Source organism: Pongo pygmaeus, chromosome 1, assembly GCF_028885625.2.
Source record: "Pongo pygmaeus isolate AG05252 chromosome 1, NHGRI_mPonPyg2-v2.0_pri, whole genome shotgun sequence".
Lineage (NCBI taxonomy): Eukaryota > Metazoa > Chordata > Mammalia > Primates > Hominidae > Pongo > Pongo pygmaeus.
In genome coordinates this window covers 69,896,105-69,921,921 of record NC_072373.2, presented here as the reverse complement: position 1 = coordinate 69,921,921, position 25,817 = coordinate 69,896,105, and the positions used below count along the sequence as shown (strand labels likewise).

The 25,817-nt window shown below is 35.8% G+C and overlaps 2 protein-coding genes across 17 annotated transcripts in view; both read left to right on the top strand.

The window, feature by feature from the left end:
* Positions 1-25,817, top strand: part of QSOX1 (quiescin sulfhydryl oxidase 1) — a 299,134-nt gene that overhangs the window by 73,498 nt on the left and 199,819 nt on the right. The gene's annotated exons all lie outside the window — the stretch shown is intronic.
* The window catches only part of CEP350 (centrosomal protein 350), a 159,174-nt gene that overhangs the window by 19,457 nt on the left and 113,900 nt on the right, over positions 1-25,817 (top strand). For 7 of the 16 annotated variants that reach the window (XM_063651301.1, XM_054454017.2, XM_063651486.1 and 4 more), the window contains exons 2-6: positions 12,043-12,128; positions 14,275-14,321; positions 17,562-17,676; positions 19,255-19,414; positions 23,766-24,388. In XM_063651301.1, coding sequence (XP_063507371.1) covers positions 12,056-12,128; positions 14,275-14,321; positions 17,562-17,676; positions 19,255-19,414; positions 23,766-24,388 — 1,018 coding nt within the window. In that variant the 5' untranslated portion in view covers positions 12,043-12,055. The remainder of the gene's footprint in view (positions 1-12,042; positions 12,129-14,274; positions 14,322-17,561; positions 17,677-19,254; positions 19,415-23,765; positions 24,389-25,817) is intronic. The other 9 variants (XM_063651436.1, XM_063651354.1, XM_063651520.1 and 6 more) reach the window with 3 other exon arrangements.

Here is a 25,817-nt window from a genome sequence, read left to right as displayed (position 1 = left end):
ATGTCCGGCTAATTTTTTTGTATTTTTAGTAGAGATGGGGTTTCCCCATGTTAGCCAGGATGGTCTCGATCTCCTGACCTTGTGATCCGCCTGCCTCGGCCTCCCAAAGTGCTGGGATTACAGGCGTGAGCTACTGTGCCTGGCCTATTTTTTTCTGTTTAAATGGAGCTCATAACAGCTTCTAATGCGGCTCTTTGTTCATCTGTTCATTGAAGGTTCTGTTGATCTCTAGATGGGTAAGAAGATACAGTCCTTAAGGACCACACAACCTTGTGGGGAGACTGATACATATATGCTATTTGTAACTCTATTGTAGCACTCATTATATATTGTATGCTATTTGTTTATGTGTGTCTCTCCTCTACTTGATTGTGAGCCATAAGTGCTCAGTGAAAGTTCATTGAATGAATGAATTATGTATGATATATGTATGTGTGTATGTATATATAATGACAAGAACTATGAAAAATGAACAGAGGCCAGCCATGGTAGCTCATGCCTGTATTCCCAGTGCATTGGGAGGCCAACGCAGGAGGATTGCTTGAGGCCAGGATTTGAAGAACAGCCTGGGCAACAAGAGAGATCTGTCTCTTAAAAAAATAAGATAAATTAGTTGGACATGGTGGCGCATGCCTGTAGTCCTAGCAACACAGGAGGCTGAGGCAGGTGGATCGCTTGAGCCCACGAGTTTCAGGCTATAGTGAGCCGTGATTGCACCACTGTACTCCAGCCTGGGTGACAGAGCAAGACCATGTCTCTAAAAAAGAAAAAAAAGGAAAAGGAAAAAATGAAGAGAATACTATAGGAAACAGAGAAGTACTAATTGAAGTACTAATTTTATTAAGAGCCAGTTTGGGAAAGATTTATAGGAGATGACATTAGAGTTTGGCTTTGAAGGGCATTCTTGCCAGATAAAATTTAGGAAAAGACAATGTGGAGATAATGAAATTTTCTGGATATTCAGAGAGTGTACTCTAGATATACCTATTTGACAGGAAAGTAGTTATACAGTTTTACTTAAAAAAAAAATAAAAAGTGAGACTGTAAATTAATGTTGTGAAGGTCTCCAAGTGTCCATCATGCTAAGGAGTTTGGAGCTCTGTCCCATAAATGATAGTCATTGAAGAGTTATAAAATCAGAATTGCTAGGTTCTGTTTTAGAACGATAACTTTGATTGCAGTATGGAGAATGGATTTAGGAGCAGGATAATTTAGGAAGCTTTTACCATAATTTAAGCTAAAGATGATGCTTTGAACAGAGGCAAGGGGAAGAAAGAAAGAAATTAGAGAAACATCTTAATTTTTTTTTTAAACAGCTTTATGTATGAGGCATATTTTACATATAATAGAGAAACAAAGGTATAAATGATATGGTAACTAAGTATATGATGGAATGTGGGAGAGATAGGAATGTCAAAGATGAATTGGATGCATGTTAATCCAATTTATTAAGAGTACAAGAAGAAAATTTTGAAGATAGATAATTAATTTATTTGGTTTTGAACATGAAAAATTTGAGGTGCCAGTCGTACTTGGTGATAGACATCTAATAGACTGAAAACTTGCATCTAGAGCTCAGAAATAGATCTAAGGAAGAAATATAACATTTAGGAAATAGTTAAAGCCATGAAAGTATGTGAGGTTGCCTGGGGAGAAGGAGCTAGAGAACAAGAGGCCAAGGAAAAAGCCTTGGAAATGTTACCATTGATGAATTAGACAGAAGTAGAGAACCCATCAGGAGTTAAGAGAGGTAAGAGAAAAAAACAATCAAGAGGCAAGGGAAACAGGAGAAATATGTTTTACGAATCCCAAGAGTAGTGAGAGTTTTAAGGTGAAAGTTTAAGATCCCAAATATTAATAACTTAGTGTTGTATGCCTGTTGACTGGAAAGTTGTATTACTAGAATGTAGGCATATTTCCTAGGTTTTCTAGACAGATGCAATTCTTTTTTAATGTTTAGATTGTTCTAAGACTTTCATAAGAATAAGCCTGTAAATCAGAAAAAAAAAATAGCTTTTTAGACTATACTCCAATTTTTGGTTTAAAAAACATAGACTTTTTAGTTGAAGAACTGTTCATAACAAAGTGAAAGATAAAGGCAACATTTTATCAGTGGGCTTAAAAAAAAACATTTTCTGATGACCAGAGAAAACCCTGCACATATCTCTGAGAGGAACTGTCATTCATTTTGTGGTATTTTCTGTATTCTCTCTCTTAAAAACAGTACATTTCTTAACACTTTTTTTGTAGTATATTTGAGATTCATTTCCAGTATGCTACAAAAAATGTGTTAAGAAATATATGTCCCAGCTACTTGGGAGGCTGAGGCAGGAGAATGGCATGAACCCGGGAGGTGGAGCTTGCAGTGAGCCGAGATCGTGCCACTGCACTACAGCCTGGGCAACAGAGTGAGACTGTCTCAAAAAAAAAAAAAAAGAAAGAAATATATGAATGTAAGAAATACAAGAAATGAAATACAGGAAATGAATTTCAAATATATTTTTCATTAATAGCTTTTTTTCTCTAAGTACATGATTTAGAGGTTTGAAATGAATGATACTATTTTGTTGGATCCTCTTTTTCTGTGGGTTTTTATCTTTTATTTTTCCCCCATAAGGAAACTCAAATAAAGGGAAATTTGTTCTAAGACTTCAGAGAGGCCTCAAAGAATGCAAGAGCAGAAAATGAGGTACTAGCATTACGGGAACTGGAAAATTGTCAAGAACAAGACCACTTTTTCCTTTTCTTTGGGGCCACTTTTTTTTATTTGTTTTTCTTTGATCTTCCTCTTTGTTTTTCATTGTATTTTTCAGCTTGGCTCCTTATAGCTCATGTTCCGTTGCTTATCCTTTCAATTCCAAAACTCTGCAGTCTGTTTTTCCAGAGACTGGATAGGATGCTTTTGAGTCGCTTCCTTAGTCCTTATCCAGTCAGCTAGAGCTGGGGTGAGGGGCAGGTCTTTGTGGATCACAGTAGTGGGTAGGGATAATTCCCTAGAGAAAAGGACTGTGGGACTATGGGTGATTGATATCTTTAGTATTTACACAGCTTCATTTAACAAAGCTTTTTGGGAGCATTTTGAAGGCATAATTTGTGATCAGTTGTTTTGTGCTTAGTGGGAAGGTGGCCTTTTTGACTTTTGAAAAATGTTAGAGTTGAAAGAAGATAAACATGATAAATGCTGAGTTCAGGCTAGAGGGTATTCTTTCTGGATGAGGGGAGAGAGATGAGTATGAGCAGAGTATACACAGAGGACTCCAGCCAAATTCGTAATAGTTTATTCCTTAAACCGAGAGGTAGCTACATGGGTGTTTATTATATTATTTCTTATACCACTTGATGTGAGGAAGAAAGCTATTTGCAGATAATTGAAGATCATTTAAATTTAGACCTTGGCAGACAGTAAGCCTCAGAAAATAAAGCAGTCCAAAAGGCTGTTGAAGGCTTAGGACATTACTGTACACTACTGTAGACTTTATAAACACTGTGCACTTAGGCTACACTAAGTTGATTAAAAAATCTTTCTTCAGTTATAACCTTAGTTTACTGTAACTTTTTTTACTTTATAAACTTTAATTTTTTAAAATTTTTTGACTCTTTTGTAATAATTCTTAGCTTAAAACAAATATACAGCTGTACAGCAATAGTTTATATCCTTATTCTGTAAGCTTTTGTTCAATTTAAATTTTTACGTTTTTACTTTTTATACTTTAAAAATATTTTTATCTATAAAAAATATACATTTTATAAAATAAAATATGTATAAAATATGTATTTTTATTTTTAGTAAATAGCAGGAGCACACTCTATAATAACAATAAAAAGTATGGTATAGTAAATCCTAGGCGATAGAAATTTTTCAGCTCCAATATAGTTTTAAGGGACCACTGTCATATATGTGGTTTGTGTTGACCAAAACATCATTGCGTGGCACATGACTGTACAGCGAACTTTGGCTATCTTCCATTATGGAAGTAGAATGTTGTGACAAGCTTATTACTATATAACAGAATGCTTAACTTTATCTTTTAAAATAAAAAAATTTAAATTGACACAATTGTTGTACATATTCATGGGGCAGTAGTGATGTTTTGATACAATGTGTGGTGATCAGATCAGGGTGATTAGCACATCCATCATCTCAAATATTTATCACTTGTTTTTGTTGGGGACATTCAGTATCTTGTCTTCTGTCTACTTGAAAATATACAATATGTTCTCTTTAACTATGGCCATTCTACAGTGCTATAGAACACTAGAACTTATTCCTTATATCTAGCTGTAATTTTGTATCCTTTAACAAATCTCTCCTAAGCCCCCTTAACCCCCCTCCCAGCCCCTACTAACCTCTGTTCTACTTTTCTATGAGAAGAACTCTTCTATGAGCTTCTGCATAGGAGTGAGAACATGCTGTGTTTAACTTTCTGTTCCTGGCTTATTGACTTAACATAACGTCCTCCAGGTTCATCCATGTTGTTGTAAATGACATAATTTTTTTCTTTTTAAGGCTGAATGGTATTCCATTGTGCATATAGATTTTTTCTTTTCTTTTTTATGGAAATGTGAATGGTTTTGACTTAAAATGTGTTTTGCCTAATATAATTGTGACCTCCCATGTTCTCATTTGGTTACGTTTACATGCAGTTTCTTTTTTCAGCCTGCTAACTTCAGTCTATTTTTGTCATTAGATCTAAAGTGAGTCTCTTATAGACAGGATATAGTTCCATGTTTTCTTCATCTATTCATCTGTTGTCGGACACTTGGGTTGATTCCTTTTCTTGGTTATTGTGAATAATGCTGCTATAAACATGGAAGTGCAGATATCTCTTCAGTATACCGATTTTCTTTCCCTTGGATAAATATGCAGTAGTGAGATTGCTGGATCATATGACAGTTCTATTTGTAATTTTATGAGGAATCTCCATACTGTTTTCCACAGTGGATATACTAGTTTACATTCCCACCAATAGTATGTAAGAGTTCCTTTTTCTGTATATCCTCGCTAGCATTTGTTGTTGTCTTTTGGTAATAGCCATTCTAACTGGAGTGAGATGATATCTTATTGTGGTATTGATTTGCATTTCCCCAATGATTAGTGATGTTGAGCTTTTTAAAAACATATTTCTTGACCATTTGTGTTTGCCCATTTTTAATTAGATTATTTGGGGTGTTTTTTTTTTTTGCTCTTAAGTTGTTTGAGTTCTGTAAGTTCTAGATATCAATTCCCTGTCAGATGAGTAGTTTGCAAATATTTTCTCCAATTTTTTAGGTTGTTTTTTCATTCTGTTGATTGTTTCCTTTGCTGTGCAGAAGCTTTTTAGGTTGATAAAATGCCATTTGTTAATTTTTGCTTTTGTTGCTTGTGCTTTTGGGGGTCTTGTTCATAAAATCTTTTACCAGACCAGTGCCCTGAACTGTTTCCCTTATGTTTTCTTCTAATTATTTTATAGTTTTGGGTTCTTATATTTAAATCTTTAATCTCTTTCAAGTTGATTTTTGTGTAACGTGAGAGACGGGGGTCTGTTTTCATTCTTCTGCATATGGATATTCAGTTTTCCCAGCACTGTTTATTGAAGAGACTATCCCCAATGAATGTTCTTGGCACCATTGTAAAAAATCAGTTGGCTACAAATACATGGATGTTCTCTATTCTGTTCCATTGGTCTATATGTCTGATTTTATGGCAGTACTATGCTGTTTTGGTTACTGTAGCTTTGTAGTATATTTTGAAATCTGATAGTGTGATGCCACCAGGTTTGTTTTTTTTGCTCAGGATTGCTTTGGCAATTTGGTGCCACCAGGTTTGTTTTTTTTGCTCAGGATTGCTTTGGCAATTTGGTGTCTTTTGTGGTTCCATATGGATTTCAGGATTGTTTTTTTCTATTTCTGTGAAGAATACCATTGGTATTTTGATAGGGATTGTATTGAACCTGTAGATCTCTTTGGGTTGTATGGTCATTTTAACAATATTAATTTTTCCAGTTCATGAACACAGAATGTTTTTCTTTTTTGTGTGTTTTCTTTAACTTTTTTTCATCAGTGTTTTACAGTTTCCTTTGTAGAGATTTTTTACCTCTTTGGTTAAACTTATTCCTAGGCAGTTTTTTTGTTTGTTTGTTTGTTTGTTTGTTTGTTTTGGAGTTACTGTGGATGGGATTGCTTTCTTGATTTCTTTTTAAGGTAGTTCATTATTTATGTATAGAATCACTACTTTTTTTTGTATGTTGATTTTGTATCCTACAAATTTACTGAATTCATTTATTAGTTCTAATTGTTTTTTTGGTGGAGTCTTTGGGATTTCCTATATGTATGATTATATTGCCTGAAAACAGGGACTATTTGACTTCCTCCTTTGCAATTTGGATGCCCTTTATTTCCTTCTCTTGCCTAATTACTATGGCTAAGGTTTCCAGAACTATGTTGAACAAAAGTGGTGGAAGCAGGCGTCCTTGTCTTGTTTCAGATCTTAGAGGAAAAGCTCATTAATGGATTACTAGGTTAAGAATACTTGTACTAGATTGTGAGATTGTAGAGGTCAGAACCATTTCTCTCTCTCTCTTTCTGTCTCTCTCTCTCTCTCTCAGTTTTTTCATCTGTAAGGACCATTTCTTCTTTTTAATTTTTTTTAATAACACGCAATGCTTTGCACAAAGTATGTACTCAAAAAACATTGTTAGCACAAGCTGTTGATATGCAAGATTACTTTCCTCATTCTTAGTCTTAAAAGACAAATATTATTACATTGGGTTAAAAAATTCTATTTTCTATATACAATATGTGTTTAAAAGAAAGTGATCCAGAAAGCGTAGAATTAAAAGGATAGGGCAGATTCAATAAAGCAATGTTTGCTTTTTATTAATAGCGTGCAAAGTAGAATTAAAATACTAAAACACATTTCTCTAGGGATAAACATAGTCATTTTTTAGTGATGAAATATAAAATCCATTGACAGCATAACCATGAACTTTTATATACTAAATAATAATATCAAGTTATTTAGAAGTTGAATATTTTAGAAATATGAAATGGACAAAAATTCAGTAGTTCCAGTGAATTTTCGTCCATCTCTTAATTCTTGGCAAGTTAAATAGACAAAAGATAGTACACAAATGTCCAACAAATAAATAAATCCAAATTTCCCATGTGACTGTAGAATAAAGTTATTGTCATGATATCTCTAAAACATTTAACTGGGAAGGTGCTTTCATTATTCCCCAAGAAGTGATCTTGAATAATCTGTTTGACTTGGTAAACACTTAAAAGTGGTTGGGAAAAAGGCCTTATGCAAATTGAGATTTATACTTTAAAGATAGTAAACCTTTTGATAGATTATTTTATTATTATAAGTAAGTTTTTTATTGCACTTTTTTCACTAATGCAATTTTCAGTTTCTACAAAAATGGTGATTTAAAAAATGTATTCTTACATAAAGAACAGACCAACTTAAATACATTATGTTTAAAATATTCACTTACAGGGCATGGGATAACCAAAGATTTTGAAAGATAGATTAGCAAATTCAGGTGCTTCATGAGAATAGATATCATAAAACTGATTTAAAACTATAATTATAGGCTGCATGTGGTGGCTGGACACCCATGATCCCAGCACTTCGGGAGGCTGAGGTGGGAGGATCACTTGAACCCAGGAGTTTGAGGCCAGCCTGGGCAACATGGTGAGACCTCATCTCTATAAAAATTTAAAAAAAAATTAACTGGGCATAGTGGTGTGCACCTGTAGTCTCAGCTACTTGGGAGGCTGAGGTGGGAGGAACACCTGAGCCCAGGAGGTTGAGGCTGCAGTGAGCCCTTATTGCACTACTACACTCCAGTCTGGGTGACAGAGTGACACCTTGTCTCTTAAAAAAGCCTCAAAAACTAGAATTATAAACCTAAAACAGGGCATAATTCATGTTATCTGAAAATCCTTTGAGGTATAATATACATTGAAAAAGCACATAAATGTGCAAGTTGATAAAGTCTCTTAAACTGAACATACCCTTGAAATCAGCACCCAAATCCATGAATATTAGCAGTACCTCAGAAGCACTTCCTTGCTCCAATTTCAGCCACCTCTCTAGTCACTTCAAGGGTGATGACTATCCTCACTTCTAGCACTATAGATTCCTTTTGCCTATTTTATACTTTATTTAATGGAACTATATGGTATATACTCTTGTTTCTGGCATTCTTCACAACACGTTTGTGATATTCAACTATCTTTTTGCATGTAGTTGTAATTCATTCTCATTATTAGTGGGGGATACTCTATAGTATGAAGTTTTACATAAATGTCATACTTCTAATATTTAGTAATTTATATTAAAGATGATTGCCCATTAATAGGGTATTTATTTTGAAGCAGATAAATTTTCTCTTGTTTACTCATTTATACTGTTTCAGCCTTAGTGTTAGCTAAGAAGACATAGAGATTGTGGACACATATGTAGTTTTTGATTATTTAATCTATCCTTTCCATTGGAAAATTGATAATCACTATATATTTCAGCACTTATTTTAGTTTTAAAGCAAAAAGATATCTGCCCAAAGAAATTTTTTGTCTAATCATTGACAGATATTCTAGTAATATAACTGATGTTTGCTTAATTTTTCAGTTGGCTAGATTAAAAATATTTTCATCAAAAGGAAAATGAGTTTTTTGTTGTTGTTGAGATGGAGTCTTGCTCTGTTGCAAGGCTGGAGTGCTGTGGTGCGATCTTGGCTCACTGCAACCTCCGACTCCCTGGTTCAAGCAATTCTCCTGCCTCAGCCTCCTGAGTAGCTGGGATTACAGGCACCCGCCACCATGCCTGGCTAATTTTTGTATTTTTAGTAGAGACAGAGTTTCACTGTGTTGGCCAGGATGGTCGTGATCTCTTGACCTCATGATCCACCTGCTGTGGCCTCACAAAGTGCTGGGATTACAGGCGTGAGCCAAGAGCCACCGCACCCAGCCAAAATGAGTTAATTTCTTAAACTGTGTTGGCAGATTAAAGTTTTATGGTTGATAAAATGTTGTTTTTCTACCATGCTCCTCTATTTTCAGAAAACTTGTTTACTTTTCTTAGAGCCATATTCTATAATCTATGAAAAAATTCTAGCTTTGGAACTTTTTTTTTTTTGAGATGGGGTCTCGCTTGCTTGCCCAGGCTGGAGTGCAGTGGTGCGATCTTGGCTCACTGTAACATCTGCCTCCTGGGTTCAAGCAATTCTCCTGCCTCAGCCTCCTGAGTAGCTGGGCTTACAGATGTGCGCCACCATGCCTGGCTAATTTTTGTATTTTTAGTAGAGACAGGGTTTCGCCATGTTGGCCAGGCTGGTCTTGAACTCCTGACCTCAGGTGATGCACCTGCCTCAGCCTCCCAAGGTGCTGGGATTACAGGTGTGAGCCACTGTGCCCGGCCCTATTTTTAGAACATTTTTGAGGTGTTTTCTAGGAAATTTATAAATCAGGATTATTTACCCTGATAAATCAGATTAAATTAACTTCCTTAAAAATTAACCATACCTTTTAGTTTTACATATTTGGACTTAATAGGTGAGCCCTTCTTTTTCTTAAATTTAATTTGGTGTTTTTAATATTCAACATACTATACTGCCTCTGCGTACAACTAAGTGGAGAAAATAATGTTTATCAAATATGACAGGTTTAATATATTTGTAAGGCAAATAACTCATTAACTTGATAAGAAAAACATTAAGATCCTGGTAGGTACGTGGGCAAAGGATAGAAAAGATAATTCACCAATGAAGCACTAAGGTTAAGATATAGAGCAGAACATTTAATCCTGCTAGCATCTACCAAATTCAAATTAAAGCATACATTTTTTTCCTGTTAAATCAGCAAAAGTAGAAAGAATAGATAATATTAAGATATTTATGAAATGGGTAGGCCCTTCTTGGAAGACAATTTGACATTGTATTTCAAGAGCAGCATGTTCTTCACATTCTTTCGTTCAGTTTTAGCACACTTTGCAGATGCTGTTCTGGGTAACCAAATAAGCAGAAATTCATAAAAACAAATATGTTCATTTCAGTATTATTTGTAATAGAGAAAATGGGACATACTATTGTATTGGTTATCTCTTGTTGTCTAACTCATAACCTCCCACCCCAATTTAAGCAGTTTAAAACACCAAACATTTGGGATCTCACACTTTCTGTATGTAAGGAATTTGGAAGCAGCTCATCTGGGTGATTTTGGCTCAATGTCTCTCATGAGGTTGCAGTCAGGATGTCAGGTAGAGCTGTAGTCCTGTGAAGATTTGACTTGGTCTGGAGGATCTGCTTGCAAGGGGATAGCTCACCCACATAGGTGTAGGCAGGCAGCTTTAGTTTTTTGCCACATGGACATCTATCTATAGGATTGCTTGACTGTTCTTAGGACATCGCACCTGGATCCAAAGAGAGAGGAGAATGCGTTTTATAGCCTAGTCTCAGAAGTCACATATTGTCACTTTCACCACATGTGATATTAGTTTAAAATAAGTCTCTAAGTCCCACCATACTCAGTGGGAGAATAATTAATTTCCACATTTTGAAGCAAGGAGTATCAAAGAAATTTTGGATATATTTTAAAACCACCACAAGTGTCCAGCAGTTAAGTAAAGTAGGGCACAAAATTGAAGTTACAGTGATGATAGTAATAAAATTACTTATTAATGATTGTATTAGGATTTAGGGAGTAATGAGTTTTTATTCTTATATTTTTCAAACTTTCTGTGTTGTTAACATGATTTTTATACGAGACTAGTTCCTCTATTTTCATAGGAAAATATAGTATTACTTATCACTGAGCTAACCATAGGCAGATCATGATCTTTCCCTTTGAGTTGTGATATAATTTTTTTTGTTTCATTTTTTTATTGTGGTAAAATATACATAACATAAAATTTACCATTACAACCATTTCTTAAGTGTACAGTTCAGTGGTGTTAAGTACATTCATATTGTTGTACAACCATCACCACCATCCATTTCCAGACTTCTTTTCATTTTGCAAAACTGAAGCCCATTAAACAGTAACTCCCCATTCTTCTCTTTTCCCAGCCCCTGACAACCACCATTCTACTTTCTGTCTCTATGTTTTTGACTATTCTGACTGTCTCATGTAAGTGGAATCATACAGTATTTGTCTTTTTGTGATTAGCTCATTTCACTTAGTATAATGTCCTCAAGATTCTTTCATGTTATAGCACATATCAGATTTCCTTCCTGTTAAGGCTGAATAATATTCTATTTTATATATAAATGTCATTTTGCTTATTCATTCGTCTGTTAATAGACACTTGGGCTACTTCCACGTTAGCTACTATGAATAATGCTGCTTTGAACATGGTTGTACAAATAGTTCCTTGAGCCTCCAAAAGTATTTTGGTTGTATACTGTATTAGTCCATTCTCACACTGCTATAAATTATCCAAGACTGGGTAATTTATAAAGAAAAGATGTTTAATTGATTTACAGCTCTGCATGGCTGAGGCCTCAGGAAACTTAACAATCATGGCAGAAGGCACCTACCTCTTCACAGGGTGGCAGGAGAGAGAATGAGTGCAAGCAGGGGAAATGCCAGACGCTTATAAAACCGTTAGATCTCACGAGACTCATTTATTATCATGAGAACAGCATAGGGGAAACTGCCCCCTGATCCAATTACTTCTACCTGGTCCCGCCCATGACACTTGGGGATTATGGAGATTACAATTCAAGGTGAGATTTGGGTGGGGACACAGAAACAAACCATATCTTATATCTAGAAGTGGAATTGCTGGATCTTACAGTAATTCTAATTTTACTTTTTTTAGGAACTGCCACACTGTTTTCCATAGTGATTGTACCATACATTCCCACGAACAGCACACACGGGTTCTAGTTTTGCAAATCTTTGCCAGCTGTTATTCTTTTGTGTGTTTTTGATAGTAGCCTGTCCTATTTACATCCTAATGGGTGTGAAGTAGTCGTAATATAATTTTTAATGATTTATTTTTCTAAGGAAAAGTAATATTATAAGATTGATGTTCGGTGAATACTGATGTGATTGCAGGTAAATTGGCAGGATGAGGAGCAGCAAATCAAAAGAGGTGCCTTTACCAAATCCAAGGAACTCTCAAAGCAAGGATACTGTTCAAGGTATGATTTTGTTTTTTTAAATAGAACTTAATACCTCATTTAGGTCAAGTGTATTAAATTTTGGTCTAATAAATGAAAATTATACCTATGCTTTGATTTATAGAAAGTGGATAAATCATTTTAAAATTCTCTTATATTTTAAATATACATGGTGCTGCATGTTAAAAGGCATCCTATGGTAAACTGTTTTGTAAAGCAGGAATCCTTTTTTAAAATGAACCAGTATATGTAAAATTCTTCAGAAATTCTGGCCTAATTTCAATAAATGATATAGCCCCAATATAGTTACAGACTTATAGGGGTACAGATAATAATAATAACAGTCTCATTGAATTCTTTTTAAAATAATGCATTAGAGGTAATTTTAAGGCATTGATTTTTTTGAGGGAGATTGACAAACTAGAGTACATCTGGAGGAAGATTATTAGGTTTATGAGAGATCTGGAAATCAAGTCATATGAAGAGTAGTTGGAGGAAGTGGAAATACTTATCCTGGAGAAGGATGACTTATGGAAAATACACGACCTTAAACTATTTGAAGAGTTGTTATCTGAAAGACTGAATGGATTTTACCTGTGTTTTTACTTGTAGATCAAAATCTGGAATAGCTTCTAATCTTTTTCACATTGTATTATAAAATACAGTACAATATAAAATTTTATATTTGTTCAGCTCATTGGGGTAAACTGAGGATGCTGCTTTTTTTTGGAGCTGTCTGATACAGGTGTGAGTGGAAATGCCAGTCCAATGGTAGCAGTGTCTGTCTACATTTAAACCATATGTTGGGAATGTTGGCTTAATAATCTTATAGATTTGACAAATGGGATCTAATTAAACTAAAGAGCTTCTGCACAGCAAAAGAAACTGCCATCAGAGTGAACAGGCAACCTACAAAATGGGAGAAAATTTTCGCAACCTACTCATCTGACAAAGGGCTAATATCCAGAATCTACAATGAACTCAAACAAATTTACAAGAAAAAAACAAACAACCCATCAAAAAGTGGGCGAAGGACATGAACAGACACTTCTCAAAAGAAGACATTTATGCAGCCAAAAAACACATGAAAAAATGCTCACCATCACTGGTCATCAGAGAAATGCAAATCAAAACCACAATGAGATACCATCTCACACCAGTTAGAATGGCAGTCATTAAAAAGTCAGGAAACAACAGGTGCTGGAGAGGATGTGGAGAAATAGGAACACTTTTACACTGTTGGTGGGACTGTAAACTAGTTCAACCATTGTGGAAGTCAGTGTGGTGATTCCTCAGGGATCTGGAACTAGAAATACCATTTGACCCAGCCATCCCATTACTGGGTATATACCCAAAGGAGTATAAATCATGCTGCTATAAAGACACATGCACACGTATGTTTATTGCAGCACTATTCACAATAGCAAAGACTTGGAACCAACCCAAATGTCCAACAATGATAGACTGGATTAAGGATATGTGGTGCATATACACCATGGAATACTATGCAGCCATAAAAAATGATGAGTTCATGTCCTTTGTAGGGACATGGATGAAATTGGAAATCATCACTCTCAGTAAACTATCACAAGGACAAAAAGCCAAACACCGCATGTTCTCACTCATAGGTGGGAATTGAACAATGAGAACACATGGACACAGGAAGGGGAACATCACACTCTGGGGACTGTTGTGGGGTGGGGGGAGGTGGGAGGGATAGCATTAGGAGATATACCTAATGCTAAATGACGAGTTAATGGGTGCAGCACACCAGCATGGCACGTGTATACATATGTAACAAACCTGCACATTGTACACATGTACCCTAAAACTTAAAGTATAATAAAAAAAAAAGAAAAAGAAAGAAATGGATGGGAACAATTAAACATGTAAATAGTAAAAGAAGGGTGGCAAGATTATAGATAATTTGTTTTGTACATTTTTTAAAAAAATTAATAAACCATTCTTTTAACAAAAAAAAAATAATCTTATAGATAAAAACCCATTTTGATTCAATATAATAAAGCATTTACTGAGGAATTGTTCTGCCTAATAAGGTAGTTTTCAGACTTTTGAGTGCATTTGGGAGCTTATTAAAATTCAGATTCTGAGGTCTAATTCAGAGATTCTGGTTGATTGATATAGTAAATATCATTTTTTTTCCCAGCAGATATAACCACATCGTGGGATGCACTTTCTCAAACCAAGGCTGCTGTAAGTAGTTTTAGCTTCCATTTATTTATTTCTGGATTAAAATCAATTTCCTGTTATGATTGAATAGATTAAAATTTTTTCTATACTGTTCTTTAAATACTATATATTACTATAGAATAATACTATATATTATTATATATATACTACATATACACTATAATATATATACTATATATAATATATATACTATATATAGTATATACTTATATACATAGTATATAGTAATACTATAGTATTATTATATATATATTTTATATATATAATATATTATAAAATGAACATAAATTACAACTATTAAATGGTGAAGTAATAAACAAGATACTACTTTAGGAATTAGGAGCACAAGCACCATGCCATATAAACTATTAAAATTGGCTGGTTGCGGTGGCTTACACCTGTAATCCTAGCACTTTGGGAGGTCAAGGTCGGTAGATAGCTTGAGCCCAGGAGTTTGAGATTAGCCTGGGCAACATGGCAAAGCCCTGTCTCTACAAAAAAAACAAAATTTAGCCAGGCCTGGTGGTGTGCACCTGTAGTCCTTGCTACTCAGGAGGCTGAGGCAGGAAGATTGCCTGAGCCCAGGGAGGTCGAGGCTTCGAGGTTGCAGTGACCCTTGATCGTACCACTGCACTTTAGCCTGAATGACAGAGCAAGACCCTGTCTCAATAATAATAATAATTTGTACTGTTTATTCACCTTTAATAAATTTGTTCATTTGATATGTGGAAAAGATAATTTAGGCTGGATGCAGTGGCGCACCCTGTAATCCCAGCACTTTGGGAGGCTGAGGTGGGAGGATCGTTTTGAGCTCAGGCATTCAAGACCAGCCTGTAAAACATGGCAAAACCCTGTCTCTACAAAAGTACAAAAATTAGCTGGGTGTGGTGGCATGTGCCTGTGGTCCCAGCCACTCGGGAGGCTGAGGTGGGATGATTACCTGAGCCCGGGAGCTCAAGACTGCAGTGAGCTATGATCACACCACTGCATTCTAGCCTGGGCGACAGAGTGAGATCCTGTCTCAAAAAAAAAAAAAAAAGAAAAAAAAAGAAAATTTAAAACAGAGGATGAAGGTAGGGCTTTGTTTATGTAGAAGGCTCATTGTTAGGGAGGAAATGAAGGAAACCAACTTCTTGAATAGACTGTGAGTTATTCTTCCTTTCCAATTTGGATGCTCTTTATTTCTTTCTGTGGTCTGATTTCTCTAGCTGGGACTTCCAGTGCTATGTTGAATAACAGTGTTGAAAGAGTTACTTCTTTTTTGTATCAATAACAGGTTGTTTTTTTCTGTTACTACTGAAGAGGAATGACTATGGGCAACCTGTTCCCATTTGTGTTCTGGCCAATCTTGTCTAAAGTTTAGGAATCCAAATTTGGCAGGTGATGCATAGTTCATTCAAAGGGAAACCCTTTTCTTTTTAATTTGCTCTCTGGGCAAATTACTTTCCTAATATACGCTTTTTTGTTTTCTATGCCACCTGATTTTGAATCACCTATTTCTTTACCAAGTATTTCAGTGATATTTTCTGTCCTCTAATCTTTAGAACTAGTTTGAAAATAAATCTGGAAAAGGTGTTATAACCTAGATTTGGTCCCAATGCAGAGTCATATTTTGGCCCTATGAATATAGCAATATATATTCTCTCTCTTCTACCTGAGCATTATGTTTTCTATAGTGTAGAAATAGTTTTTATCCCCCAACTTAACTTAGTGCTAAACTAATTTAAAGTTTAGCTGTAAGTTAATAACTGTTAGTAGTTGTTTTTCAAAACTATTGGGTGTTTTTGAAGAACATTTAAGGATGATAAAGGCATATAAGTAGGGGAGACAATCTGATGTAGAACTATTAATATATCAAAAATTATTCAAATTTTTAAAATACATTGGGATGCAAAAATCTGAAGGAAGGCTGGGTGCAGTGTCTCACACCTGTAATCGCAGCACTTTGGGAGGGTGAGGCACGTGGATCACTTGAGTTCAGGAGTTCGAGATCAGCCTGGACATTTGGGAGCTTATTAAAATTCAGATTGTGAATTTTAAACTCCATCTCTACAAAAAAAAAATACAAAAATTAGCTGGGCATGGTGGTGTACATCTGTAGTCCCAGCTACTTGGGAGGCTGAGGTGGGAGGATCACTTGAGCCCAGGAGGCAGAGGTTGCAGTTAGCTGAGATATGTCACTGCACTCAGCCTGGGTGACAGAGTGAGACCCTGTCTCAAAAAAAAAAAAAAAATCTGAAGGAAGATATATCAAAATTTTATATAAAGTGTCTATATGTGATGGAATTTTGATGATTTTAATTTCATTTTTTATATTGTTTCTGTTTTCCTAGTTTTTTGTTGTAAGCATGTAATACTTTACCATTTAGGAGAAAATGCTTTTCAGTCATTGAGAACATTGGTGGTTATAACCAAAAGTTGACTTATATTGCAGAGTGTGTGTGAAACCTGAATTCTATCTTGTGAATTTTGTCTTTATTGCAAAACTTATTTTATAGACATAAAACTGTAAAACACTGTGGCTGTTTGAGTACCTATAGTCCTAAATTTTGGTCCAGGTAAATAATTCTTTCCTCATTTTTGCATGTAAAATGCACAGGATATATTGCATAATGGTATGTCACATATAAAATCAGATAATTGGCTGGGCATAGTGGCTCACGCCTGTAATCCCAGCACTTTGGGAGGCCGAGGCGTGTGGATCACTTGGGGTCAGGAGTTTGAGACCAGCCTGGCCAACATGGAGAAACCCTGTCTCTACTAAAACTACAAAAATTAGCCCGGCGTGGTGGCGCACGCCTGTAATCCCAGCCACTAGGGAGGCTGTGGGAGAATCTTTTGAACCCGTGAGGTGGAGGTTGCAGTGACCTGAGATCACGCCACTGCACTCCAGCCTGCGCGATGGACCGAGACTGTCTCAAAAAAAAAAAAGGTCAGATAATTTACTACTTTGAAAATACTCAACAATTTAAAAAATAGATCAACATGTCAAATGGAAACTCTTTGATATTCTTCAGAATCTTACTGATTTTCTTGTCTAAATTTGGGGAGCATTGTGCCAGATGTTATTATAGCTAAAGTAAAAAATGATGAAAAACAAATATTATAAGAAAGGATTCCTGAGTTTTTTTCTACTTTGGAAAAAGGTATTCGGCAATATACTTTTAAATAACCATGTAAATTGATGGTAGCTGGATTATTTACAGAATTAACTTATGTCTTATGATGGTGTTTAAACTTTAGCTGAGACACATTGAAAATAAATTAGAAGTAGCCCCTACAAGTACAGCTGTGTGTGATTCTGTCATGGATACCAAGAAGTCTTCTACAAGTGCTACCCGAAAAATAAGTAGAAAAGGTACGTATGAAGTTACTTCCAAATATATACATATATTAAATATAAATTTTGACAAAACAGACAGCTAGATCTACAGGGGTGTGCCACCACACCTGGCTAATCTTTTTTTATCTTTTGTAGAGACGAAGTCTCTCTGTGCTGCCCCAGCTTGTCTTGAACTCCTGGCCTTAAGTAATCCTCCCATCTTGGACTCCTTTTAAAGTGCTGGGATTATAGGTGTAGCTACCACACTCTGCCTTAAATATAGTTTGTTGATGTAATAGTTTTGTTTCAGTTTAATTTCTTCTTACAGTCTCGTGTTGCTTGCTTTTTTGTCAGAGACACTGGCATTTAATTTTTTTCTTTTGATATTTGGTAGCTATGAAGCGGCCTCATGTTCAGTAACTGTAGATGGTGTTTTCACCATCTTTTGATCAGGGACTTTAGCACTATTGCGTCACCCTTGACAATGAGTTTTCATTTGTTTTTAGTGATGAGAGTTTCATTTTGAGGTTATATATGTCTGATTTTTTTTTTTAATTCACAGATATATAGCACTTTGGAAATGAAATTTAGTTGACTTAATGTATATTTTTCTTGGGATTTAAAATCATAAATGGAATCTCTTTCATATGGTGACTGTCATAAATTGATACAATGCAAATATTTTCTTGGGTTACCTTTTGTATTTTGATTCTGTGGTTTCTTTGTTTTCTTTTCTTTTCTTTTTTTTTTTGAGACAGAGTCTCACTCTGTCGCCCAGGCTGAAGTGCAGTGGCATGATCTCTACTCACTGCAACCTCTGCGTCCTGGGTTCAAGCGATTCTCCTGAGTAGCCGTGCTACCAGGCCTGGCTAATTTTTGTATTTTTAGAAGAGATGGGGTTTCACCATGTTGGTCAGGCTGGTCTCAAACTCCTGACCTCGTGATCTGCCCGCCTTGGCCTCCCAAAGTGCAGGGATTACAGGCATGAGCCACCATGCCGGGCCATTCTGTGGTTTCTTAATTGGTGGGTGAAAACCTCTAGGTCAGTACTCTCTACCTAAACTGTGGGAGAGTGTGTGTGTGTGTGTGTGTGTGTGTGTGTGTGTGTGTGTGTGTGTGTGTGTGTGTGTGTGTGTGTGTGTGTGTGTGTGTGTATATTTTTGGGTGTGTGTGTGTGTGTGTGTATATTTTTGGGTGTGTGTGTGTGTGTGTGTGTGTGTGTGTGTGTGTGTGTATATTTTTGGGTGTGTGTGTGTGTGTGTGTGTGTGTGTGTATATATATTTTTTAACCTGGGAGTTTGTTAGGTTGTATCTGATACTTCTCTTTTAAGTGAGTGAGAGCCATGACAAAAATAAATTTTATATGTAGAATTTTATTTTGCATTGTTTGCTCAGAATACAATTTCTCTATCAATGGAGTTACTTTAACAATTTAACCTGAATGTTTTTCATGTACTTATATAATATCCAACTAGAGATACTAGAGATAACTTATATAATATCCAACTATTAGAAATAATAGATACCTAATTTTTTTTTTTTTAAGATACCAGCCTAATTCAGAGGCAGTTGTATTTTATATTATATGTTCTCACAGATTTCCTTTTCCTTCAGATGGTAGATACCTGGATGATTCTTGGGTTAATGCTCCAATTTCCAAATCCTCTAAATCACGAAAAGAGAAATCTCGTAGTCCTCTCAGAGCCACCACCCTGGAGAGTAATGTGAAGAAAAATAATCGTGTGGAATTTCGTGAACCTTTGGTTTCTTATAGGTTAGTATTGAGGGAAAAAAAAGGTATCAAATAGGTTTAGCCTGTAATATTTACAGTAAGAGTATACTTTGTTTTCTGAGTTTTTTATAGCACTCTGGTTGTGAAATAGTATAATACTCTAGTATTACTACCCTTTTCATTCTCCACAAAAGATGGCTACAAAAGATAGTGCAAACATGAAATACTGACTGCAGTAGCCTCTTCTACAGATAAATATTCGAGGGGGAAGAAATAGTAATAGTTGCCTCAAGCCACCTTTATTGTAATAAATATGTTTCCTAGAAACAAATTATTCCATCTCTGGAAGTGTGGCTTTTTTGTTTCTTCTTAATATCTCAGATCGTTTATTTTATATAGTGAACTTTATATTGCTTACTTTTTTTCTTTTTTTTGGGGTAGCATTAATTAGTCACATAAAATTCCTATCTTATTGCGAATGTGAGTTGATTTATTGTTTTATTTTGTTGCCAGTGGCTTTCAGCAACTTAGATGTTCAAGATTGATGATGAATTTTGATAGCATATATGATATAAAATGCTTTGCATTTTTGTTAACATAGCTTAAGATATTCAACTGATAAACTTACAGAATTTTGTATTTGAGGGATACTTTACTAATGATTTCAGTGCATTCATGCTCTTAGTATGGCAAATATTAATAAGTAATAAACACTGGGCCTGTTTTTTTGTTTCATTTGTAAGCATTTTTTGTTTTAAACACAAATCAAGAAGTTTATGATGGTACTTGGTAGTTCTAGGTATATGTTTGTACTCTTAAATTTTACATACCTTGAGAGATGGAGATGGATTGTCAGTTCAATGTTTAATATGTTGCATTTGATGCAATTTTGAATTATCTAGGTGGAAATATTAAGTAGGCATTTAAAAATTTGGGTAAGAATGTATGTGGGATGGTCAGGGCTGAGAATATAAATCTGAGAGTTATCACTAGTATTGAAGCACTAGAAGTGCTGGAAAAAATATAGAAAGAAGGTCAGGGGTATAATCTGGGTAAAGTTGAGAGTTAAAAAAAAGGAGAAGGGAAAAGTTTGAAGAAGAGTAATCAAAGTTCAGAATCTCTAAACACACAGATATTAAGCAACTTGCCTAGAGACATAATCATTACTAGAATTGAGACTGAGTTGCTCACTTTATATTTATGTTCAATGTTCTTCCTGCAAATAATACTACTTTACATTTAAAAGTATATAAATTATGTTTTTTTGTTTTTGAGACAAGGTCTTGCTCTGTTGCCCAGGCTGGAGTACAGTGGCATAATCATGGCTCACTGCAACCTCCACCTTCTGGACTCAGGCGATTCTCCCACCTCAGCTTCCTAGCTGAGGCTTACAGGTGCTAGCTACCATGACTGACTAATTTTTTTTTTTGTATTTTTGATAGAGGCAGGGTTTCACCATATTGCCCAGGGTGGTCTTGAACTCATGGGCTCAAGTGATCTGCCTGCCTCGGCCTCCCGTAGTGCTTGGATTACAGTTGTGAGCCACTGCGGCTGGCCTGTAAATTATGTATCTTTTAAGAAAAGAAAAAAATACCCAGAAGATAGCTGTGAATGGAATACCCTGCACCTGGTGGATTCCATTCCTCACTTGAAACTCTTATTACTTTCTGTGGGAAAAATGGCCAGATCTGTTTCTACCCCACTCCCATTTTCCCAACCTAGTTCATCATCCCTCTCTGCTCCCAAAGTACTGTGTAACTTCCTCTATTAAAACATTTTCAGGTTACATTATGTTTTGGTTCCATATCTGCCCATTAGTTTATCTAAGGATGTAAATCTTACTCTCAAGGCATTGCTTAATGCCTAGCATGTACTAAATATTAAATAAATATTTTTTCCTAAAATATTACCAGGAAAAATTTCAAATTTACAGAAAAGTTGAAAGAATTGTATAGTGAACATCCTTATATGTATTCAGTAAATAATTAATGAGTGAGTAAATGAAAGACTGTATGAAATTACTTTTTGTTGGGGGGTGTTAATTTTCTCTCCTCTTTTGAGAGTGGGACATGGTATATAACCTAACATTTTATGTTTTATTTTATTTTCTGCATGTGCTAATTTTAGAACTAAATTATTTTAACTGTGAATTGTTGCAGTCTTGTTAATATAGTGAAAATAATCACATTTAGCCTCGGTCTCTGATGGTAGCTACAGGACTCATTTCACAGCCCCATCTCTTTCTTTTTTCTTTTCCTTTTTCTTTCCTTTTTTTTTTTTTTTTTTTTTTTTTTTTTGAGACACTGTCTCACTCTGTTGCCCAGGCTGGAGTCCGGTGGCCCAATCACAGCTCACTACAGCCTTGATCTCCTGGGCTCAAGCCATCCTCCCACCTCAGCCTCCCGAGTAGCTAGGACTACAGACAGGCGCCACCACTCCCAGCTAATTTTTGTATTTTTTGTAGAGACAGGTTTTTGCCGTGTTGCCCAGGCTGGTCTCATACTCCTGGGCTCAAGCAGTCTGCCCACCTTGGTCTCTCCAAGTGCTGAGATTACAGGTGTGAGCCACCACACCTGGCAATCCCCATCTTTTTCAATAATCAACCACTCAGAACAGGGTCTAAAGTTTTTTGGGTTATGGACCCTAATGAGAATCTGACAAAAGCTGTAGACTATTTTCTTAGAAAAATGCACACGCTCATATGATCTCAGTAGAAACAGTTACTATGTTATGTTGTCGTGGCCTTGAGAATCTTTGTAGTACTTAGGGTTTTGTGCTTTTACCTGAAATGCCCTAGATCAGATCAGTGCTATACAATAGAACCATTAATGTGAGCCACACATGTAATTTCAACATTTTTAGTAGTCACACACAAAAAAGATATTTTACATTCCTAAATGTTTAGAACCCAGTATGTAGCTTACATTACAGCAGCTCTTAATTTCGATTAGCCACATATCATGTGCTCAATAGCCATATGTGGCTAGTGGCTGCTGTTTCAGACGTTCAGGTCCAGCCTGTTGTTAGGTCTGGTTTTATAATTTTCTTGTCTATTTTTTTCATGATTCATGTGCTCTTCTCACTGCTGAAACATTTGTCTTCATTAGCCTCCCTTTTCATAAAGTGCTTTCCTAAAATAAGGCTCAGCCAGGCACAGTGGCTCACACCTGTAATCCCAGCACTTTGGAAGGCCGAGGCAGGCAGATCACCTGAGGTCAGGAGTTCAAGACCAGCCTGGCCAACCAACATGGTGAAACCCTGTCTGTACTAAAAATAGAAAAGTTAGCCAGGCGTCATGGCACACACCTGTAATCCCAGCTACTTGGGAGGCTGAGGCAGGAGAATCGCTTGAACCCGGGAGGCAGAGGTTGCAGTGAGTGAGATCGCACCACTGCACTCCAGCCTGGGTGACAGAATGAGAATCCTTCTCAAAAATCAATCAATCAATAAATCAATCAATCTAAAATAAGCCTTATTAGAATGACATGTAAAATAAAAATAGTCTCTGGAGGAAGATTTTTGCTAGTGTTTCTATGAGCAGAGAATATGAACTTGTGAGAGGTACTTTGGCTTTGCCCAGCCTTCTATGCTTACTCCTGATTTTCTAGATATGCTTTATAAAGTTTGAAGCTGCCAAAAAGTACTTTGTGGTTAACAGATTTAACATTACTGACCCCATTTATTTGGAGGAAGATATTTATTGTACTTCCACTTTATTTCTACCCCTAGTCTATTTATTAATTTGGTTCCTTATTTAGAAGTGACATATATGAAATGCCAGTATTTGAGAACTTTTTTCCCTGGTACTTAAGATTTTATAGAGTAGCAAATAACACATTTTATTGACAAATGTCAAGTGAATACCCAAAGTCAGATTATCATCCTGTTTTCTGGAGTTCTTAGGAAATCTCTTTACGTATCTTTTGCATATTTCTTATTTTATAATATGCAGATTGTTATTTAGATTATTTGCCATTTTACTTGATAGAGGGGGTATTGAGCATTGAGTCATAATATTATTAATGGTTATTTTGCAATCTTTAACTTACAGGAATTTCTAGGTTTTTTATTTTTTGGTTTCTAATGCTAGCTTAGAGTTCTCATTCAGTTTGTATGACTGGTTTCAATTTGACTAGTTTTTGTACTTTTATGAAAAGCTTTTAAAAAGATTTAGCTTTAAAATTGACAAGTAGAAACTACGTATGTATAGTGTACAGCATAATGTTTTGATATTTGTATACCTTGTGGAATGGCTAAATCAAGTTATTTAACATGTATTACCTCATATTCTTATTTTTTTGTGGTGAGAACACTTAAAATCTACTCTTAGCAATTTTCAAGTATACAGTATATTATTAATCATAGTCACAGAGCTTATTATTTTTTATTGTAGGGAAATCCATGGTGCACCTTCCAATTTCAGTTCCAGCCATCTGGAGTCAAAGCATGTATACTGTGTAGATGTTAATGAAGAAAAGACTGAGAGCGGTAACTGGATGATAGGCAATCGAGAAGAACGGAATATACGGAGCTGTGATTTTGAGAGCTCCCAATCATCTGTCATCAATGATACAGTTGTTAGGTTTTTAAATGATCGACCAGCAATTGATGCATTGCAAAATTCTGAATGTTTCATTAGGATGGGAGCTTCTATGAGAACTGAGGAAGAAATGCCTAACAAAACAAAAGGAAATGAGAACAATTTGAAGCTTTCTGTGAATAACATGGCCCATGATACTGATCCAAAAGCGTTACGACTGACTGACTCTTCTCCATCCTCTACTAGTACTTCTAATTCCCAAAGATTAGATATTCTAAAGCGGCGACAACATGATGTCAAACTGGAAAAACTTAAGGAACGGATTAGAAAACAGTGGGAACACTCAGAAGAAACAAATCGCCGGGGCCAGAAGCTGGGTCATATTGACCATCCAGTAATGGTTGTTAATGTTGATAACTCAGTAACAGCAAAAGTCAGAAAAGTGGCGACAGCACCACCTGCTCCAGCATATAAAGGTTTGTAATCAGTCTTTATATCTTCCTCTCCCTGCATCTTTGTTGTTCTTTCTCCCTAGGGTGTATTTGAATAGAGAGGATCATCTTTAGAACAGGATGTTATTCTTGACTGCATAAGCACTTCGGGAGGCCAAGGTGGGCAGATCATGAGGTCAGGAGATCAAGACCATCCTGGCTAACACGGTGAAACCCCGTCTCTACTAAAAATACAAAAAAAATTAGCCAGGCGTGGTGGTGGGCCCCCGTAGTCCCAACTACTCGGGAGGCTGAGGCAGGAGAATGGTGTGAACCCGGGAGGCGGAGGTTACAGTGAGCCGAGATCTCACCACTGCACACAGCATGGGGCCACAGAGTGAGACTCCGTCTCAAAAAAAAAAAAAAAGGAAATTATTTCAACATACATGTTAAAAATACAGATTCCTAGATCCAACACTAGTCCTAAGTCATATTTTCTGGGGCTGGGGTCCAGAATTGGGATTTTTAATTAGTCTTTCAGGGGATTCTTGTGGTTTGAGAACCACTATATGAACGTTTACTAAGTTATACAAATAATAATTGATACTATTTTCAGAGAACTGAAAGAATAATGCCTTTATGCTGCCATTGTATTTGGATTGTTATTAGGAATTATTTCAAAAGTAATATTTAAAAGATAACTCCATTTCCAGTAAATATTTGAGTACAGAATATTTTGGCGCTGGCACTGATCCTGTTGATATTTTAACCTTCAAATTTTAACATGAATGATTTACCATCCTCATATTTAAGAAAACAATATTTAAATCACATTTATGCCACCATTGGTAGATTTTCATTAGAAAGTGCTCTTTAGAGCTTTTTTTTTTTTAAAGCCAACTCAAGTTTTTATATATGGTGGTTTTAAGGGTTTTCTATTTTTCTATTTTTATTTTTATGTTCCTGAAATTATTTTCACAGGGTCATCCATGTAAAGTTTTTAATGAAGGGCTGATTTCTTGATTAGTTTAATTCATGTTAGATTTTTGTTATTTAAACTTCTGCCAGAGTAGCCTCTTTAATGTTTTTGTGGGTATTTTTTCCAATTTTAGTTTTTGTATATATGCTTAGACAGATCAAAATATTATATCATAATTTGTTTCTTCTATTTTTTTTTTTTTTTTGAGACAGAGTCTCACTCTGTCGCCCAGGCTGGAGTGCGGTGGCATGATCTCGGTCCACTGCAACCTCTGCCTCCCGGGTTCAAGCAGTTCTGCCTCAGCCTCCCAAGTAGCTGGGATTACAGGCACTCACCACCATGCCCAGCTAATTTTTGTATTTTTAGTAGAGACAGGGTTTCAACATGTTGGCCAGGCTGGTCTTGAACTCTTGATCTCAGATGATCTGCTTGCCTCAGCCTCCCAAAGTGCTGGGATTACAGGCGTGAATCACCACATCCAGCCTGTTTCTTCTA